The sequence below is a fragment of the Coregonus lavaretus genome (assembly GCF_964263955.1).
Source record: "Coregonus lavaretus genome assembly, chromosome: 23".
Lineage (NCBI taxonomy): Eukaryota > Metazoa > Chordata > Actinopteri > Salmoniformes > Salmonidae > Coregonus > Coregonus lavaretus.
This window is the reverse complement of record NC_140010.1, coordinates 35,622,184-35,644,565: the sequence shown is the minus strand read 5'-3', so window position 1 is coordinate 35,644,565 and position 22,382 is coordinate 35,622,184. Positions and strand designations below refer to the sequence as shown.

General features: G+C 42.9%; 1 protein-coding gene across 3 annotated transcripts; it reads right to left on the bottom strand.

The window, feature by feature from the left end:
* Positions 1 to 263: 263 nt before the first annotated feature.
* On the bottom strand, positions 264 to 22,077 carry LOC311150833 (septin-2B). 3 transcript variants are annotated; one of them, XR_014615144.1, is made up of 14 exons: positions 21,966 to 22,077; positions 20,914 to 20,953; positions 18,702 to 18,816; positions 11,829 to 11,915; positions 11,512 to 11,635; positions 11,101 to 11,235; positions 10,864 to 10,981; positions 10,492 to 10,593; positions 9,481 to 9,626; positions 6,692 to 6,775; positions 5,366 to 5,426; positions 4,993 to 5,090; positions 818 to 1,690; positions 264 to 702 (listed from the first exon to the last, which is right to left on the bottom strand). XR_014615144.1 is itself a non-coding variant. In XM_084188379.1 (13 exons), the coding sequence occupies exons 2-12, from the start codon at positions 20,935 to 20,937 to the stop codon at positions 5,004 to 5,006; spliced, it is 1,083 nt and encodes a 360-aa protein (XP_084044505.1). In that variant the 5' UTR covers positions 20,938 to 20,953; positions 21,966 to 22,077; the 3' UTR covers positions 264 to 1,690; positions 4,993 to 5,003. The 3 variants fall into 3 exon arrangements, 1 of the variants encoding a protein (XP_084044505.1); XR_014615145.1 differs by having other exon boundaries at positions 264 to 717; positions 841 to 1,690; XM_084188379.1 differs by having other exon boundaries at positions 264 to 1,690.
* Between the last annotated feature and the right edge of the window lie 305 nt (positions 22,078 to 22,382).

The following is a 22,382-nucleotide window of genomic DNA, read 5'->3' as shown; positions in this document are numbered from 1 at the left end:
TAATTTTGCTGGACCCAAGGAAGAGTAGCTGCTGCCTTGGCAGCTGCTAATGGGGATCCATAATAAATACAAAATATTTTACCAGACTGAAGATATTGGAATCTGTAAAAACAATCTGGATTGAAGATTCGATAATGACGGATTTATCGCATGGCTAGACATGAGCCACTTATAGATATATTACGATACATATAGGAACATTGCCAAACACTTGGATCTGGATTTTTGTTTTTGTAAAATGACAAATGAGGCAAACTAGAATCTAGCTTTAATAAAAACTTTATTACAAGATAGCATACGTCAAGGGTTTTATTTGATAGTTATTGGATAAAACAGCAGAGATTGGAATGTTAACTCTGACTTGGCTTGCGTAGGATAGTGACAAGGCCAGCGGTCACAGCAACTGTAACTGGACCTGTCCAACATCAGTCACTTTTCAGTCTTAATCCATTGACACTCAGCCATAAAGAATAGAAGGCTATGGATATCATATTACACCAAGTACAGCATGGGCTTTACAGCACGACCTCCACATCAGACTGGATGCACTTCATTCAACAAATCATCAATATCACGGGGGACCACGAGGAAAAGCATAAGTCCGAACAGCACAGTAATTCAATTGACTTTTAGTTCGCTAGGACTTTCACCTCAAACATCAATTCACTTTGCAATATGTTAAAACCTGGGGACATAAAGTGTCTCAGAGTAGGAGTGCTGATCTGGGATCAGGTCCCCAGTCTATATAACCACATTCATTATGATCTAAAAGGCTAAACTGATCCTAGATCAGCACTCCTACTCTGAGACACTTTACAGGTCCAGTATTCATATAGGCACATACAGTAAAAAACACCAAGGTATGTCTCCTTCATTGGTTCAGGGCTACAGGATGACTGGGAAGGTCACAGTGTCATGTATTTCAGTCATAACCAGTCGTTTCAACACAACACCACTTCAGACAGGGGAAAGAGCTGTGTGCAAGGGAGTAGGAGAAAGAACACGGTCAATGAATCCTAGCAATATAAGGAAACATATTTTTGCTGCTTTTCAAAGACTGTTTAAACAATATCTTTAAACAATACACAATCTTTAAAGAATCCTCCAACATTGGCATGACAACCATTAGAGAAAAAAAAAATACAGTTTTAACTGTATGGCTCCACGAAAGACAGAAGAGAGCTGCTAACTTTCACAATAAGTTGGTCTTTCCCACTCGTAACGCGGAGCCACAGTAACTAACATGATCGACCGTTAATGAGCGATTTTAGCAGAGGCCGAGTGGAAAGCCTTGGCTATGACAGTACTGAAAAGCAGCAGCTTTTGGCTTTCTCAACAGCAAAAAAAAAAAACTATGTCTCTATAATAAAAGCATTCCCCTGGTTAAAGGAGTTCTTCTTCATTTGGTGACTAACTGGCATGGTCCATTCCAATAGAATGGAACAAATGAATAATGAGCAATATGGAATATTAGAAAGAAAATGTGTGTAAATATAAAAATGTAATACTGCTTATATAAAAATAAAGAAAAAATAAAAGAAAACTCAAAATCATCCCAAGTAGGAGTGAAATAAACTAAATATAGTGGCAAGCAGTATGAGGACCAGTTATCTTTCTCTTGTTTTCGCACCCTTCTCTCCTGCAATCCCTCCATCCATCTCTGGTCAAGCTCAAATAACAGCTTGAAAACCTGTAGGGAAATACAAAAGTGATACATAAGGACTTGTACTTCCTAATGTTGGATTTATATGAACACTCAAAGACTTAAATTGAAAAAAATTAAATCCTTGTTAGTGAGCATTTCTCCTTTGCCAAGATAATCCATCCACCTGACACCTCAAGTTGGGGGAGAGTGCAATTGGCATGTTGACTGCAGGAATGTCCAATAGAGCTGTTGCCAGATAATTTAATGTTAATTTCTCTAACGTCGTTTTAGAGAATTTGGCAGTATGTCCAACCGGCCTCACAACCGCAGACCACGTGTAATCATGCCAGCCCAGGACCTCCACATCTGGCTTCGTCACCTGCGTGATCTTCTGAGGAGCATTTCTATCGGTAATAAAGGTACACTGCTCAAAAAAATAAAGGGAACACTAAAATAACACATCCTAGATCTGAATGAATGAAATAATCTTATTAAATACTTTTTTCTTTACATAGTTGAATGTGCTGACAACAAAATCACACAAAAATTATCAATGGAAATCAAATTTATCAACCCATGGAGGTCTGGATTTGGAGTCACCCTCAAAATTAAAGTGGAAAACCACACTACAGACTGATCCAACTTTGATGTAATGTCCTTAAAACAAGTCAAAATGAGGCTCAGTAGTGTGTGTGGCCTCCACGTGCCTGTATGACCTCCCTACAACGCCTGGGCATGCTCCTGATGAGGTGGCGGATGGTCTCCTGAGGGATCTCCTCCCAGACCTGGACTAAAGCATCCTCCAACTCCTGGACAGTCTGTGGTGCAACGTGGCGTTGGTGGATGGAGCGAGACATGATGTCCCAGATGTGCTCAATTGGATTCAGGTCTGGGGAACGGGCGGGCCAGTCCATAGCATCAATGCCTTCCTCTTGCAGGAACTGCTGACACACTCCAGCAGGAACTGCTGACACACTCCAGCCACATGAGGTCTAGCATTGTCTTGCATTAGGAGGAATCCAGGGCCAACCGCACCAGCATATGGTCTCACAAGGGGTCTGAGGATCTCATCTCGGTACCTAATGGCAGTCAGGCTACCTCTGGCGAGCACATGGAGGGCTGTGCAGCCCCCCAAAGAAATGCCACCCCACACCATGACTGACCCACCGCCAAACCGGTCATGCTGGAGGATGTTGCAGGCAGCAGAACGTTCTCCACTGCGTCTCCAGACTCTGTCACGTCTGTCACATGTGCTCAGTGTGAACCTGCTTTCATCTGTGAAGAGCACAGGGCGCCAGTGGCGAATTTGCCAATCTTGGTGTTCTCTGGCAAATGCCAAACGTCCTGCACGGTGTTGAGCTGTAAGCACAACCCCCACCTGTGGACGTCGGGCCCTCATACCACCCTCATGGAGTCTGTTTCTGACTGTTTGAGCAGACACATGCACATTTGTGGCCTGCTGGAGGTCATTATGCAGGGCTCTGGCAGTGCTCCTCCGGCTCCTCCTTGCACAAAGGCGGAGGTAGCAGTCCTGCTGCTGGGTTGTTGCCCTCCTACGGACTCCTCCACGTCTCCTGATGTACTGGCCTGTCTCCTGGTAGCGCCTCCATGCTCTGGACACTACACTGACAGACACAGCAAACCTTCTTGCCACAGCTCGCATTGATGTGCCATCCTGGATGAGCTGCACTACCTGAGCCACTTGTGTGGGTTGTAGACTCCGTCTCATGTTACCACTAGAGTGAAAGCACCGCCAGCATTCAAAAGTGACCAAAACATCAGCCAGGAAGCATAGGAACTGAGAAGTGGTCTGTGGTCACCACCTGCAAAACCAGTCCTTTATTGGGGGTGTCTTGCTAATTGCCTATAATTTCCACCTGTTGTCTATTCCATTTGCACAACAGCATGTGAAATGTATTGTCAATCAGTGTTGCTTCCTAAGTGGACAGTTTGATTTCACAGAAGTGTGATTGACTTGGAGTTACATTGTGTTGTTTAAGTGTTCCCTTTATTTTTTTGAGCAGTGTATTTTGTGGGGAAAACCAATTCTGATTGGCTGGGCCTGGCTCCCCAGTGGGTGGGCCTGGCTACCAAGTGGGTGGGCCTATGCCCTCCTAGGCCCACCCATGGCTACGCCCCTGCCCAGTCATGTGAAATCCATAGATTAGGGCCTAATTAATTTATTTCAATTGACTGATTTCCTTCTATGAACAGTAACTCAGTAAAATCTTTGAAATTGATGCATGTTGCGTTTATATTTTTGTTCAGTCTAGTAAAACACGCAAGAGCGAATGTTAACCAGAAAAAAACAAATACCCTCTCATCTGCCCAAAAAATAAATAACACAACCCTCCCCAAAGAAAAAATAATGTTTGTTAACCCTCCCCTACTTTGGACCACCCCAGCCCACCCCCAATAAACTGCAATCTGTGCAGTTTTGTGACAACACGATGCCACAGATGTCTCAAGTTGAGGGAGCATGCAATTGGCATGCTGACTGCAAGAATGTCCACCAGAGCTGTTGCCAGAGAATGTAATGTTCATTGCTCTACCATAACCTGCTTCCAATGTCGTTTTAGAGAATTTGGCAGTATGTCCAACCGGCCTCACAACCGCACACCACGTGTATGGCATTGTGGGCGAGCGGTTTGCGGATGTCAACGTTGTGAACAGAGTGCCCCATGGTGGCAATGGGGTTACAGTATGGGCAGGCATAAGCTATGGACTACGAACACAATTGCATTTTATCGATGGCAATTTGAATGCACAGAGATACTGTGACGAGATCCTGAGGCCCATTGTCGTGCCATTCATCCGCCCCCATCACCTCATGTTTCAGCATAATGCACAGCCCCATGTCGCAAGGATCTGTACACAATTCCTGGAAGCTGAAAATGTCCCAATTCTTCCATGGCCTGCATACTCACCAGACATGTCACCAATTGAGCATGTTTGGGTATCTGTGACCAACAGTTACATATCTGTATTCCCAATCATGTGAAATCCATAGATTAGGGCCTAATTAATTGATTTAAATTATTTCCTTATATGTACTGTAACTCAGTAAAATCTTTGAAATTGTTGCATGTTGCGTTTATATTTTTGTTCAGTATAGTAATAAAAAATATATACCACCTAGCATACACTTTTATCCAAAGAGACTTACCGTAGAGCGAGTTCAAATATATTTGTATGTGTATTTTGATTACTACATGTGTTGAACCCACCTTGGCATTGCACACTCTTACCAACTGAGCCATATAGGTCCACAATATGCCAGTGTACATTTTAGTTTTCATAGCATAGGTTTGCTGTGTTTAGTGTCAAAATGGACGTGTTGTTCTTACCGTGGTGGGTTTCACACATGCTGGCCGTCTCCCGCTCCATCAGGCTTAATCTGCATCTGGGCCTGCATCTTGGTAATCATCTCCTGCATTCTCCTCAGCTGCACAGAACAAAATAAACATAACATTACTACCAAATCTTTGAACACCGACTACTTGACTAAACCCCCTCCCCTCCTCAAAACAACCACCTGTATCACATGGAATAAACTTATTGCAGTCCAAGTAAGAGTTTGGGTATAAGAGGTCCGGTGAGTGGGGTATTCAAGATGGTGTGATACTCCCATAAATGCGATATTTGAATGGAAGTATACAGTATAAGGGTAGTGTGAGTTGTAGGTAGTGAGAGAGGGATATTAATGATTAGCTATCCCACCTCAGCCTCCTTCTCCTGCAGGATCATGTCCTTATCCATTTCCTCCGGCTCCGGTCCCTTCCTGTAACACGGACACAGGTTTGTTGAGTTAGGCTCTTTAGGCTAAAGGCTCAATCATTGGGGAGACTTGGCATAAATATCCACATAAATGAACACTGGAAATCTCATACATTTCAAATTATTATATAGTTTGTGCATTCAGAAGAAAATACAGTATTCAAAAGCATATCATTGTCATTCATAGAATCAGCAGAAAGGTGGAGGAGTGAAAACTCATGTGCATACGGGGTCTCTGGAAGAGAGTTTTGGTAGATCCCCAAGTCTGGTGGTTGTGTGTGTGTGTGTGTGTGTGGGGGGTGCAGTTTCTAGCTTTCTAGTATTTAAGCAGACGTGACGAAAGCAACACTTAGAAAGTCGAAAGAAGGGCCGGAGAGAAATTAGTGAGAGAGAAAAAACAGATTGGGGGAAATGTAGAAAGCTGGGTGCTAAAGTGAAAGAGGGCAAGCTGCAGAAGCAAGAAGAGAGCAGCAAGTGTAGGGGACGGGGGGGATAGTTGTACCTCCCCCATTGAAAACAGTACCTCCAGCAGTCCACTCAGAGGATTGGACCGACCAGACCACCATCATTGGGCTGATGGTGAGCCAATAGGAAGGCAGTAAAATCTCTCCCTTCTCCTGGATTGGCTATAGAGGAAGGTCTCAAAGAATCCAAAGGGTCCACACTCCTAGAGTCATATGACACCCATACTACTACAAATACAACCTATAACCAAACTATATACTGGTTTAAAACCCATAGCCCACTACAAAAATAAATAAATAACCAAGGTAAAAATAGCCCACGGACTATACATGCCTAACTCAAACCCACTACTAAGGTCAAATTGTTGTAGAATGTACATCCAAAATGATAGTTTTTCAACTTATTTAAAAACACGTTTTTTCCAACAATGTAATATTAATGAACACAATGGAGATTTACTTTCAATGCTGACGACCACCTAATCACTTCTTGACAGACATTAACCCAAGATAAGTGGAACTGGCTGACTGAGACACTGAATTAGTTACCAACCAATTGTCTTAGTCATTCAATTCTAAGGAAGTTAAGCCACACAAGTCTTGTGTTACAAATGTCTCAACATTGTATCAACATGCTCTGTTACATTCAGCTGTCTACGTGGCATTAAGTTTGTCTGAGTCTTTGGTTGTATATTATATTACTGCGTATGGGAAGTTTTGGGGGGAGGTAGGGTATAGAAAGTCAGGCAGACAGACAGGTACGTACGCAGGAGACAGAGGCAGAACGTAACCATGGGAGGACAACCTGCCGCCTCGTTTGAGGCGCTCTGAGCGGAAGTTCTCGTAGTGCAGGTCCTGGGTCACCTCCTGCAGGTCCTGCATGTGGGTGCTGTAGAAGGATAGGTATCCGTCAATCAATCAAGCACTAAACCAGTCGCTCAACTCAAGATAGTCATAAGCGAAACACCAAGCAGTATGTGAGACGGGACAGTCACTGCTCACTACTGACATTTAATGGAAACAACATATACAATTATACAACTGACACAGCTTTGTAGAAGACAAGCATTCAGCATGTTCAATATAAGAATATACCGTAATTTTCGGACTATAAGCCGCGCCTTTTTTCCAATTTTTCGACCCCTGCGGCTTATATAACGGTGCGGCTAATCTATGGATTTTTACAGCTAACGGCCACTAGAAGACCTCCTAAATCTATGGATTTTACAGGTTACAGTCCACCAACTTTAACTCTATGGGCTCTATGACCGGTCCGCGCCCCTCACCTTTAAGCCGCGGGCTCCAGCAGGAAAAGCTGGAGGCCGGAAAAGAGTGAGACAGGTAGCGCGCAAAAGTAAAAGTGGAACCGAGAGTGGTACGAGAGACAGAACGAGAGCAAGACAGACAGACATTACGAGAGCGAGACAGTTTGTGCAAAGGAAGTTTTCATGCACAAACCCTCATTATGGAAAACAAACGTAGAAATGCATATGATGCAGCTTTTAAGTTAAAGGCAGTCAATCTGGCTGTAAAAGAAGGAAATAGAGCTGCTGCACGTAGCCTTGGCATCAATGAGTCAATGGTGAGACGTTGGAGACGCCAGCGGGAAGAACTGTCTCAATGCAAAAAGTCAAAAAAAGCTTTCAGAGGTAATAAAAGCAGATGGCCCGAACTTGAAGACTTTCTTGAAGATTGGGTGAACACACAGAGAGCAGACGGCCGAGGTGTTTCCACCGTGCAGATCCGACTGAAAGCTGAAACAGTCGCCACCGAAATGAAAATTGAAAATTTTAGAGGTGGACCATCCTGGTGTTTCAGATTTATGAGACGAAAGGGACTCTCCATCAGGGCGCGGACGACTGTGTGTCAGCAACTCCCTCCCGACTACCAGGAAAAAATAACAAACTTCGGCGAATTCACACAAAGAATGATAGAGGAATATTCCATCGGACCGGACCAGATCATAAATATGGATGAAGTGCCTTTGACGTTTGACCTGCCTCTCACTAGGACTGTTAACAAGAAAGGTGAATCGTCCATCACGTTGAGAACCACTGGCCACGAGAGAACGAATTTCACTTGTGTTCTTGGCTGCACAGCATCTGGATTAAAGCTTCCGCCAATGGTGATTTTTAAGCGGATTACAATGCCAAAAGAAAAGATCCTGAACGGCATCTCCTTTAAAGTCAACAAGAAAGGGTGGATGATGGAAAGCGTAATGAATGAGTGGCTGAATGAGTGCTACGTCAAGCGCCCTGGAGGATTCTTTCGCCAAAAAAAAGCTTTGCTCGTTTTGGACAGCATGAGGGCCCATATAACGGATTATGTGAAAGCAGCCATCAAGAGCACAAACTCGATTCCAGCTGTGATTCCTGGGGGCACAACGAAGCATCTGCAGCAACTCGACATCAGTGTCAATCGTGCGTTCAAAGTGGCACTACGCGTTCAGTGGGAGGCGTGGATGACTAGCGGCGATAAATCATTCACCAAAACTGGTCGCATGCGAAAAGCAACTTTCGCTCAAGTTTGCGAGTGGATCCTGATAGCGTGGAGGAGTGTCAAAACATCCACGATCATTAACGGGTTCCGAAAGGCTGGACTGCTGCGTGATGAAGAGGAGGACGCCGCCACAGCTGAGGCCCTTCAGAGTCTGTTCGATTCCGACAGTGACGAAGAGGAGTTCGTTGGTTTTGAGAGCGTCAACGAAGGAGAGAGGAGAGTGGCTGACGAAGCCACCCTGAGCCTGTTCATTTCCGACACTGAAGATGAGGACTTTGGTGGTTTTAGTACGCAGGAAGAAGACGGAGATGAGGATTAATGACTTGACTTTTCTGGTTACAGCCGTGTACTGCACCTTAGCCTAAAAGATGAAGACGAGGATTAATGACTTTTCTGGTAGGCTGATTACCGTATATTTTAAGCAGCCGTGTTGCTGCAACTTTAGGTTTACGCGCTTACTGTCGTGTTACAGGCACTTTATTTTGCACTTTAAAAAAAACACATTTAATTTAGCCATTGATATTGCCTCGTCAAGCGCTGTAAGCTTAGTTTTTTGTTATGGTACTACTGTAGGCTATAATGTAGATAAATATTCAAAGATGAGCACACTTTTTCAAGATTTTTCAAAAATAACCAAAGTTAAGTGGTTAAATGATTGTGACGCTATTAACTAATTTTGCTGGAATACGTTATGCAAATATGCAACTTGTTTGTTGAAATGTTAATAAATGGGAGCTTCCTCAAGCAGCCATCTCTTTCCCGACAATCCCCTCTGTGCACGAACCCTTACATATGGTAATTAAACATTAAAACACCTGCGGCTTATAGTCCAGTGCGGCTTATATATGTACACATCATTCAATATCATTCAATTTAGCTGCTGCGGCTTATACTCCGGTGCGCCTTATAGTGCGGAAAATACGGTAATCCAAATCAACCATAAACACTCAATTAAATCGGCATTAGCCACTATTTCCGTTCGGGATTCTGAAGCTGCTATTCTATGCTGCTATTCAAGTCGAATATATGAAGAAACCAGAGCAGCCCCTCTGAGGATATGGCCCAGTGCAGGCCCTCTCTCTCCCACCCACTCACATGAGCATGGTGCGCAGCTTGAGGAAGTCGTTGTGCTCGGGGTTCTCCACCTCCACCACGCCCCAGGGATACAGGCGACCCCGCACCTTCTTCCCCTTGGCCTCAATCTGCTGGTTGGAGCCCACCACCGCAAAGGGAATACTGGCCTAGAGGGAGGAGAGAGGAGACATTGATGGTCAAAACAGATAGCATGTTTGTGATTTTGGTGATTGCATACCATTCTGAGCTTATTTGTAAAGTTGTGTTTTTTTTTAGTTGGAACTTCCAATGCTAGTAACTTTCAGGAACAGTAGTAAAAGTCTCAAAGAAACCATCCTCGATGTCAATTCCGATCGCCAAGATAATGTATGTACAGTGGGGTCCGAAATGATTGACACCCTTGTTAAAGATGACAGGGGAGATTAGCATGTCCTCGGGGTATGATCTTTGACCCTCTAACTTTCTCATTCATAATTATTCACCATTCATTCAGGATTATCCGTAATCATAGTAGCATCCACATTAATGTAGAAGTGTTCAGAAACATTCTATTCTTATTTACAATAAAAGTGACCACAAAATTACACAATAGATTACTTATCATTCATTTCTATTTGGCACAAAATAATCTGAAACACAACCAAAACGAACTGCAAAGAGTCACAAGCTTGATGTAGTCATGTGCTAGGAATATGGGACCAAATAATACACTTTTGACTACTTTATTTATCAGAATTTGTAGGTGTGTCAATAATTTTGACCCCTACCTTTTTGAGAGAAATAAGTATTACTTATTAAACAAAACCTCTTTCTCTGAGCAATTGTATTAGTATAAAATAATATAATTTCAGAGAAAAACAATAGCATACAATATAGCTCAGTATTTAAATTATTTATTTTATACAGTTATTATGGCTAATTTTTAATCAAGGGTGCCAATAATTTCAGACCCCACTATATGTGGAAATGACAATTGAGGTTCAGAATCCTTAGGTAGGCAGGCCCAATTCTAGAAAAGGAGGTGGGGATTACTTTGAGAATCCTTGTCTGCTCCTTGAAGTCTTCGTCCTCGTCAGACTCTGCGTCGGGGAGGTGGTAGATCTTGATGCCGTGCTCGTCAATCTCATCCAGAATCTACAGCCACACACAGGAATATGGAGGATGTACACATCATTTTGGCTATTTACTTTAGCTGCGCTTTAACTATTGAATTGAATATACAGTACTTTATTAATCCACAGAGGGATTCTTTTTTTAACAATACAGGCACGCGGTGCAGTCCATTGGTGCAGTTGTATCATATGAAAGGAAGACCACAACATTTACATCCCTTGTGTGAGATTACTTAAAATGTTCTCCTATTGTATACTTTTGAGAGTCAGGTTGAGCTATAATGTCTCCTACCCTGCGCTTGAGCCTCTCCCTCTCTCTCAGGGTGAGTGTGTCGGCCTTGGCGATGACAGGAACCACGTTGACTTTGTTGTGGATGGCCTTCATGAACTGTACATCCAGAGGCTTCAGCCTGAGAGAGAAAGGGAGAGCGAGAGCGAGTAAAATAACTGGAAAGTCCACGGGGGGGTACTCATTTAAAGTCATTAAGTCAAGGTTAATTAAAAGTGCATGTTGAAAATGTGTGTATACCCATGGCCCAGCGGGGAGATGAAGTAGAAGCAGCAGTGAACACGGTTGTCCACGATGTGCCGTCGGTTCAGACCGCTCTCGTCGTGGAGGTAGCGCTCAAACTGGTCATCGATGTAGGCGATGATGGTGCTGAAACTGGAGGAGAAACAAGAAGCAGTGGCCATTAGAAAAGCCAAGCCATATAACACTGTATGACATGGGTAGAGCAATGGGAACTGACATTTTAGTTACAGGGGTGTCGTCTGCCAAGTCCAGAAACTCATGCAAAGCTAAAACTTTTAAAAAGCGAACTATCCCTTTAAATGTTAGAAAATGTGTTTTTAAAACTATAAAGATTTCCCAAAAATTTTACTTCAACTATATTCCAACAATTTCCATGTTGGACAAAAGAGGTTGTGGACAGTGGCGTACCAGTCCTGGCTGTTGATGGCGTCGCCATATCCGGGTGTGTCCACCACGGTGAGGCGGAGCTTCACCCCTCTCTCCTCGATCTCAACCGTAGACGCCTCGATCTGAACCGTGCGCTCAATCTTCTCTGTGGGTCAAAATTAAAACCAGGGGGAGAGGAGCGAAAAGGTTGTGCTTTTCGAGATACTCGAGGCCACTGACTAAATGAGAGGGGATTTGGCGTAATTTGTTTTAAATGACTCCCATTAGGTTATGCGGGAAGAAATTCGGTTTTGATGATAGCGGAAAGTTTGGCCTTGGTGTGTGTGTATAACCATTACCTGCTGCTCCAGGGATCACTCTCTCTGGGTAGAGGTCCGTAAGGAACAGGCTATTGATGAGGGTGGACTTCCCCAGACCAGATTCCCCTAAAAAGAACACACAGAATCATCAATATAAAAACCATATCATCCTATCACAACCAAAGACACGATTAAAACCAAATAGAACAGACTATTGCGCCTGCATGGCAAAATACAGAATATATGGCAATATATATCTGTTCATAACGGATTACTTTTTTGTCTACGAACCACAAATACTACAAGAATCTACAATTAGATGTGTGCAGGGTGTTCCTTTTTCCACAAAATACCCAATATTGCCTGCTAGTTGGGCAACGGGCACAACTAGCCTGGACTCTGTATGCTAGCCAAGCATCTTCCTACACATTAGGCCTCTCATAGCCTGGGAAATGCATTAACCTCGCAGTAAAACAAGACACACACACACGGTCCTTAGTCCTAAATGCAAAAAGCTCAAGTGACGGTTCGCTGCTTCCCCAATCAAAAGCCCTGGATTAACACAGAGGTGCGCACTAAACTAAAGTCAGAGCTACCGCACACAAAAGGTCAATATAGGAACAAGGTGAACAATATAGGAACAAGGTGTAAACCTACTACACCGGTTCCGACACTCGATGCATGTGGCAGGGGCTACAGTCCATTACGGATTACAAAGGTAGACCTAGCCGTGATCTATCCAACGATGCCCCTCTACCAGACGAACTCAATGCATTTTATGCACGCTTTGACAAAAAACATCACCGAAACGTGCACGAGGGTCCCCGCTGTCCCAGATGACTAGGTGATCTCGCTTGCCGAGGCCGACATGACTGAGGTTTTTAACACTCCCAAAGCCATGGGGCCAGATGGTATTCCAGGGCACGTTCTCAGAGCATTCGCAGTCCAGCTGGCAGGCATCTTCAACCTCTCCTTGTCCCAGTCTGTAATCCCCACTTATCTCAAGCTGACCACCATCATTCCTGTTCCCAAGAACTCTTAAGGCTACCTGCCACAATGACTACCGCCCTGTAGCACTAACATCTGTAATCATGAAGTGCTTAGAAAAAGGTTGGTCATGGCACACATCACCTCCATCATCCCAGACCCACTCAATTTGCATACCACCCCAACAGATCTAGATGAAGCAATCTCAATTGCACTCCACACTGCGCTCTCCCACCTAGACAAGAGGAATAACTACGTGAGAATGCTGTTCATCGACTACAGCTTAGCGTGCAACAACATAGTGCCCTCCAAGCTCGTCACCAATGTCGGGACCCTAAGACTGAACACCTCCACCTGCAACTGGAGGGAGGGTGTCAGAGAACTGGCAGTGTGGTGCCAGGGCAACAGGATCATGAACTACAGAAAACAGGGGGGTGCACACACCCCATCCACATCGACGGGCCGCAGTGGAGAGGGTTAACTGCTTCAAGTTCCTGTGTCCACGTCACTAAGGACTTAACATGGTCCTCTCACACCAGAACAGTCGGGAAGGCAAAGCAACACCTCTTCTACCTCAGGAGGCTGAAACGATTTGGCATGGCCCCTCAGATGGCATGGCAACTGCACCGCCCGCAACAGTAAGGCCTAACAGAGGGCGGTGCAGACACAGCACATCACTGTGGGTGAGCTCCTAGCCATTCAGGCCGTACATGCCAGGCGGTATCTGAGAAAGGTCTGAAAAAATGTCCAACGATTCCAGCCACCTGAGACATGGACTGTTCTCTATGCTCCCGTCCGGCAGGCAGTACTGGTGAATCAAGGCTCAGACAAACAGACTCCTAAACGGCTTCTATCCCCTGGCCATAAGACTGTTAAAGCGCTAACAACTACTGATCTCCCTCTCCCACAGACTATCCACACTGACTCTACGCCCATCCACCGGTCTCTACCCTCTCAGAAAACCTACGCTGCTGCGAAGATTATTATTGATTAGATGTATTACTCCATTACGCTACCGTCCACTGATTATTGATTGGCATTACCTTTAGTATTTATCCTGCTACTGGTCACTTTTACTCCTGTTTACGTGTAGAGCTGGGCGATATATCAAATTAATTTGAATATATGTTTTAGCGCGATGTTACAAATGCCTGTATCGCAAGAATCTAGGGTTGAATTTATGATGAGTGTTTGACTTTTTGGTCTCATCTCATTCGCTATTTCTGTGCACCTTACCACTCGCACAGACACCAAGCCCCTCTCCCTGCAACTCACAACAACGACGAAAGAGCATCTTCTTCATCTCTGACAACAAGCAGTTTCAACTCGCTATTTGCATTTCAGGTTTGGTCAAACAAAATCAGTCATATGGACACAGAAACATTATTTTACTGTAATAGAGGAGAACTTGACCTTTATAACGATACCCTTTTTATGTCTCAACTCCCAACATGTAAAACACAGCAGACCCTACTAAGATGGGAGTAACAATGAACATGATTGTGGAAAATGAATGCTCAGTTTGTCATGCACGGCATTGCGGTACCGCTATCAGCATTTTAGCCACACTTATGTGCTAGCTGTCTAGTCTGTGTTTGATGAATGTGCAATGAGCATAAAAATACATATTTACACAAGGAATTGGCAACTCGTTCTCATTCTGAGAAAAAAGCATCTTCTTACCAAGTTAGGCCACTTGATTTGAACACTGACACAATGCGAACAGGCTATGTGGTTTAAACAGTTAGACAGACAGGAGGGTGTATCCATAACAGTTAAACTGCTCTAGCTTGTTAGCAAGCAAATTGGCTAGCCTTTAAATATAAAGATTAGCTGGCTACTCACTAGCAGGTGGGCTTGTGCTTGAGAGATTGTAGTCAAATATTGGACTAAAAGGAACCTAACGTTACTCCTTAGTCCAAAGACCATACATATTCTGTTTAAAAGGGTGAATTGGCTCTGGAAGCCAAAACAGCCAAATACTCCATCTAAACGTGAATCGATTCTCAATTGCGGTACGGTTCTAGATACTTAAATCCCTTTACTTTTATATCACATCAAATTAATTTCAACGCAAAATACACACTTCTAGTTCACTGTTTTAACCAGTTAAGACAGTTGTAGCTGACAGTATTTTTCAGGTGACAACATATTTCTGGAGTCTGTCTTCTGTTTACACAGATAGCTAATTAGCACAGGTAGTCCACTCGGTCTTCCATCTGTTTTACATAAACTAGTGCTGTAACATGGCCGTGTGGGAACCCTAACCCTATAAAAAGGTGTGTAGCAATTTAACATTTTGTTTATAGACAATCATTTCTCGCCGATATTAAAAGATAAGGTTCTTATGCAAAACCGTACCGCAAGCATTGCGTGTTAATGTAACAAAACTCCTTCCTACACAAGACGCCATCGCCCAATGACTTTTATGTGTAATGTAGTGGAACTGAGAGTCATGATGAAGGGCTAGAGAGATTGTTTGAGACTTTTGTTTTGCAAATTTTTAAATAAAAAACAGAAATACCTTATTTACATAAGTATTCAGACTCTTTAATATGAGACTCGAATTTGAGCTCAGGGGCATTCTGTTTCCATCGATCATCCTTGAGATGTTTCTACAACTTGATTGGAGTCCACCTGTGGTAAATTAAATTGATTGGACATGATTTGGAAAGGCACACACCTGTCTGTCTATATAGGTCCCACAGTTGACAGTGCATGTCAGAGCATAAACCAAGCCATGAGGTCGAAGGAATTGTAGAGCTCCGAGACAGGATTGTGTCGAGGCACAGATCTGGGGAAGGGTACCAAAAAAACTCTGCAGCATTGAGGGTCCCTAAGAACAATTTAATAAAAAATTTAAATAAGGCTGTAACGTAACAAAATGTGGAAAAAGTCAAGGGGTCTGAATACTTTCAGAACGCCCTGTATATTACCATTATTATATTACCATACATATGTATATATTCCTCAACCACTCCAGTACTCCTACACATTGAATAAGGTTCTGGCACTGCAATGTACAGTACCAGTCAGCAGTTTGGACACACCAACTCATTCCAGGGTTTTTCTTTATAAAAAAAAAAAAAAGTACATTGTAGAATAATGGTGAAGACATCAAAACTATGAAATAACACATATGGAATCATGTAGTAACCAAAGTAGTGTTAAACAAATCAAAATGTTTTTCATATTTGAGATTCTTCAAAGTAGCCACCCTTTGCCTTGACGACAGCTTTGCACACTATTGGAATTCTCTCAACCAGATTCATGAGGTAGTCACCTGGAATACATTTCAATTAACGGGTGTGCCTTCTTAAAAGTTAATTTGTGGAATTTATTTCCTTCTTAATGCGTTTGAGCCAGTCAGTTGTGTTGTGACAAGGTAGGGGGGTGGTATACAGAAGATAGCCCTATTTGGTAAAAGACCAAGTCCATATTATGGCAAGAACAGCTCAAATAAGCAAATAGAAATGACAGTCCATCATTACTTTAAGACAGAAGGTCAGTCAATGCGGAACATTTCAAGAACTTTCTTCAAGTGCAGTCGCAAAAACCATCAAGCGCTATGATGAAAGTGCCTCTCATAAGAACCGCCACAGGAAAGGAAGACCCAGAGTTGCCTCTGCTGCAGAGGATAAGTTCATTAGAGTTACCAGCCTCAGAAATTGCAGCCGAAATAAGTGCTTCACAGAGTTCAAGTAACAGACACATCTCAACATCAACTGCTCAGAGGAGACTGCGTGAATCAGGCCTTCATGGTCGAATTGCTGCAAAGAAACCACTACTAAAGGACACCAATAAGAAGAAAAGACTTGCTTGGGCCAAGAAACACGAGCAATGGACATTAGACCGGTAGTCCAAATTGGAGATTTTTGGCTCCACCCGCTGTGTCTTTGTGAGACACAGTGTAGGTGAACGGATGATCTCTGCATGTGTGGTACCCACCGTGAAGCATGGAGGAGGAGGTGTGATGGTGCTTTGCTGGTGACACCGTCTGTGATTTATTTAGAATTCAAGGCACACTTAACCAGCATGGCTACCACAGCATTCTGCAGCGATACGCCATCCCATCTGGTTTGGGCTTAGTGGGACAATCATTGGTTTTCAACAGGTAAATGACCCAACACTCTTCCAGGCTGCGTAAGGGCTATTTGACCAAGAAGGATAGTAATGGAGTGCTGCATCAGATGACCTGCCCTCCACAATCCCCCAACCTCAACCCAATTGAGATGGTTTGGGATGAGTTGGACCACAGAGTGAAGGAAAAGCAGCCAATAAGTGCTCAGCATATGTGGGAACTCCTTCAAGACTGTTGGAAAAGCATTCCTCGTGAAGCTGGTTGAGAGAATGCCAAGAGTGTGCAAAGCTGTCATCAAGGCAAAGGGTGGCTATTTGAAGAATCTCAAATATAAAATATATTTTGATTTGTTTAACACTTTTATTGGTTACTACATGATTCCATATGTGTTAATTCATAGTTTTATTGTCTTCACTATTATTCTACAATGTAGAAAATAGTACAAATAAAGAAAAACCCTTGAATGAGTAGGTGTGTCCAAACTTTTGATTGGTACTGTATATACTTGCATTCTAGTGTTTATTTAACTCTCATCGTAGTTCTTGTGTGGTTTTTATTCATACTTATTCTATTTAGCAGCAAGAGCAGAGGCCTGTCCAGTGCTGAGCTGCCCCTCGGGCACACATTCCACTCTGGTTTATTTTAAGGCAGAGGGATGAGTATACAATAGGGCCCCCCTCCTCCCCCACACAGACATGGAGGAAGAAGAGAGAAAGGACAACCATTTCACACAGCTAAACCAGAGGACGCAGATACGCCCAGCCTCCATCCGTTTACATAGAGACTGTCTGAAGCTGGACTCACAACAGTGACCTAAACCGGGCCTCTGACATGATCCTACACATATCCCACTCTCTCAGACACAAACACTCTGGCACACACGTATGCCGGACATACATACAGTCACATAAAAACTCTAAAAGGAAGTGAAGCGATTTGCAACAGTGGTTACTGGCGGATTTGTGGGGAGGGTGGAAAATGTGAATGGTGAGGAGAGGCTATGGGAAATGAAACGTCTGCATTTGTCAACTAGATAACAACTGTCCGGACTTATGGTCAAAGAAGTCACATTCCATTCTGTCGACAGCATGAAGTGATAGCCTAAATGCTTAGCACAAACTAGGCATAATACCAGTTTGTTAAATTTCTGTTAAAAATATATTGTATGTTTAGCAAAGAAAAAAAGCTATCCTCCCACTCAAAATTAATCGAGGAAAAAGGAAATGCATACTGGGTTGTCATGATACCAGTATCGCGATATTCCGAAGTATCGTGGCAAGGAAACAAAACATGAAGTGGAACATTAATTTCTTGACGAAAACAGTCCCAATATTAGAAACAAACAGCATTATGTTGCCACCTAGAGTCACATTTGTTTATTTTGCTAGCTATATCACTCACAATTTTACATCAAGTGGGTTTTTATAGGACCATAGAGGTTAGTCTAATTCCTGTTTTTATTTTTTTGCCATGGAAAATCTGGTATCATAGTATTGTAATACTGGTATCGTGACAACCCTATTAATATGCATTGCTTACTGTTGTTGTCACATTCCTAAGATGCTTATGATTTGACAAAGCTGTGTGAACATTATCATTTTGCCACACATTCCCCTTTGAAGGTCAAAACTCATCATCTCTACTGAAGTGAGTAAAGAACTGCAGCAAGAAAATGGCTGACACTCACCGACAAGCAAAGACACAAAGTGGTTTGTGCAAAGCTCAAACAACTGGTGAAACGTTCTGTCTGATATCCAACTAGGGGAACTACGGCTAGATACTGCATACGAACGTTACAACACTCTCAATACAAAAACACACCAGACAAATATTGTGACACTCACCGACTACCATAAGGGTGAACTCAAAGCCCTTTTTGACCGACTTGCGGTGCACCTGGTTGGGCAGGTTGGCAAAGCCCACATACCCTGGCGTCTCTGGGTTGGTGAACTGACCCTGCTGTAAAACATAAGAGACAACAACATGAGCATCTGAGTCATTCGACCCAAGAATACCATCATTTTTACTTTGGCATGGGCAGTGTAAATCACAGCAGCAAAGATTAAAACCGGCAATTAGGCCGCTACTCAAAAGAAACAGCTGTCCACGAATGACCTTTGGGTGAGGTGACTTTGTCTCTGCCATCTCTTTGTGAAAATCATTATTTTCTGAATTCCAGTGTTTATGGCCCTAACAGGCCTCTACGTAACCAGGGTGAATGTGCAGTCCAACCAAAAGGTTTCAAAGTTAGGCCTAAGCCCATCTGTTCAGCTTATAAACAGATGTAAGGAACTGGTCATCTCTGTGTGAGGGAAAAAAGTATTTGATCCCCTGCTGATTTTGTACTTTTGCCCACTGACAAAGACATGATCAGTCTATAATTTTAATGGTAGGTTTATTTGAACAGTGAGACAGAATAAGAACAAAAAAATCCAGAAAAACACATGTCAAAAATGTTATAAAATGATTTGCATTTTAATGAGGGAAATAAGTATTTGAACCCCTCTCAATCAGAAAGATTTCTGGCTCCCAGGTGTCTTTTATACAGGTAATGAGCTGAGATTAGGAGCACACTCTTAAAGGGAGTGCTCCTAATCTCAGTTTGTTACCTGTATAAAAGACACCTGTCCACAGAAGCAATCAATCAATCAGATTCCAAACTCTCCACCATGGCCAAGACCAAAGAGCTGTCCAAGGATGTCAGGGATAAGATTGTAGACCTACACAAGGCTGGAATGACCTACAAGACCATCGCCAAGCAGCTTGGTGAGAAGGTGACAACAGTTGGTGCGATTATTCGCAAATGGAAGAAACACAAAAGCACTGTCAATCTCCCTCGGCCTGGGGCTCCATGCAAGATCTCACCTCGTGGAGTTGCAATGATCATGAGAACGGTGAGGAATCAGCCCAGAACTACACGGGAGGATCTTGTCAATGATCTCAAGGCAGCTGGGACCATAGTCACCAAGAAAATAATTGGTAACACACTACGCTATGAAGGACTGAAATCCTGCAGCACCCGCAAGGTCCCCCTGCTCAAGAAAGCACATATACAGGCCCATCAGAAGTTTGCCAATGAACATCTGAATGATTCAGAGGAGAACTGGGTGAAAGTGTTGTGGTCAGATGAGACCAAAATGAAGCTCTTTGGCATCAACTCAACTCGCCGTGTTTGGAGCAGGAGGAATGCCTATGACCCCAAGAACACCATCCCCACCGTCAAACATGGAGGTGGAAACATTATGCTTTGGGGTTGTTTTTCTGCTAAGGGGACAGGCCAACTTCACCGCATCAAAGGAACGATGGACAGGGCCATGTACCGTCAAATCTTGGGTGAGAACCTCCTTCCCTCAGCCAGGGCATTGAAAATGGGTATTCCAGCATGACAATGACCCAAAACACACGGCCAAGGCAACAAAGGAGTGGCTCAAGAAGAAGCACTAGCCAGTCTCCAGACCTTAATCCTATAGAAAATCTGTGGAGGGAGCTGAAGGTTCGAGTTGCCAAACGTCAGCCTCGAAACCTTAATGACTTGGAGAAGATCTTCAAAGAGGAGTGGGACAAAATCCCTCCGGAGATGTGTGCAAACCTGGTGGCCAACTACAAGAAACATCTGACCTCTGATTGCCAACAAGGGTTTTGCCACCAAGTACTAAGTCATGTTTTGCAGATCAATTTAAAATGCATATCAATTTATAACATTTTTGACATGCTTTTTTCTGGATTTTGTTGTTGTTATTCTGTCTCTCACTGTTCAAATAAACCTACCATTAAAATTATAGACTGATCATGTCTTTTTCAGTGGGCAAACGTACAAAATCAGCAGGGGATCAAATACATATATATATATATTATTTTTTCCAATGGCTGCAATGGTTTAATTCTAATAAATCCTGATTTGCCAAAGCAGATTCACATCCTGTTTATATAGGCCTAGTCAAAATAAGCTCCCTCTGAAGTCATTATTGGACCGCCTGACAGCATTACTTAGTGAGAGGAAGCAAGCTTACTGAGAGGAAGCAAGCATCCTCTTATCATACTCAGTCGGGAACTTACCTTAATTTTTTCAGCCTGAGACATTTTGAGCTCTTTCAACCTGCCAGAGAACAGAGAACCTTACAGTAAACATGTCAAATGTAAAGTACTATATCAATAGGACTAGCTATTACTTGAAGAGAATGACGACTGTGTACACTAACAAAATGGAGGATAGCCTACCTACATGATTTAGAGGACTGTGAGAGACAGGAAGTCTGCTCACTGCTCAATGACTTTTCGAAAGAATGTCTAACAACAAAAAACTAACAGCCTTCCCTTCCAAAAACTTTCTTTAGCACTTTCACTTCACAGATGCATGTACTCAAGTTGGTTTTAACTTGAATTCAACTTTCCATTCTGTACTTTTATTTAGCTAGCTAGTGACTTTTCTATTACAGTATACCAAAAATAAATTGAAGCTGGAAGTGATATCAAAACTTCATACAGTTAGCTAGCGGGGGGAAGAAATAATTTCATCACAATTCAACTGACAACAGACGGGCCCTTCTGAGGAGGCCAGAGAGAAATTGACATGGGCATCTTTCTTTCAGAGCTAACAGTAGCTAACTGCTCTCTGGACTTTTATTTGTTCAACACCGAGCAGTGGAAGTCTGAAAAAAAATTAACAGGGTTTTGAAAGCGCTGTCCCAATATCTGAAATACAACTAAATGACATTGCAGTTACCTCAAATATGCCTATCTAGTTAAGTTTACGCTAATAATATCACAAAACATGATTTAACACCTTCAAGCTAGCTAGCAAACAAGTATTTCAAACCGGGCTGTGTAGACAAACTGTAAATTGATTATTCATCTCATGGTTTCAAATGGTAACGTTAGCTAGCTAACACTGACTATTAAACCGGCGAAGTGTCTAAAAGCAAGCTTTGAAAACTTACGTTAGCCAGCCATCTAATTATCAAGTAGCTAGCTACTTTGCTAAAGGCTAGCTTAATACTAAAAAGCTATTTGGGATGCGGCAGGAAGTTAAAACGAGGTATCTAATTCGACGAGACAGTTAAATGTGACATGAATATGCCTAATAACTGGCTAATAGATACAATATTTACCGTTTTGATTGTCAGTGAAAGAAAACCTTGTGGGTTTGGAGCATATATACAGTCATTGGTTTGGAGGCTGGACTGGCGAACAACACCTCAAATTCCTGAGCTTCTTCAGCACAGGGACCAGAATGCATTGGGCGTTGACTGTCCTCAAATTGGTCATCAAAAAATGCATTGCTTTTTCTTCGCAATAAAATCGGACACGTAAATCTACTACCAACGATTTTCTTTACAATTTGTAATACAACTGTTATTCATCATCATCATCATCATCATCATCATCGTCATTATCCTCATCACCAACTATAATCATACAGTACTTCAAATCATAAACAAAAATTGACAAAGCAGTGGTCAGTCTGATCCAAAGTCCTTCAACCTTAATTCATAATTAACAGGGATGGGCAACTTTGATTGGGGTGG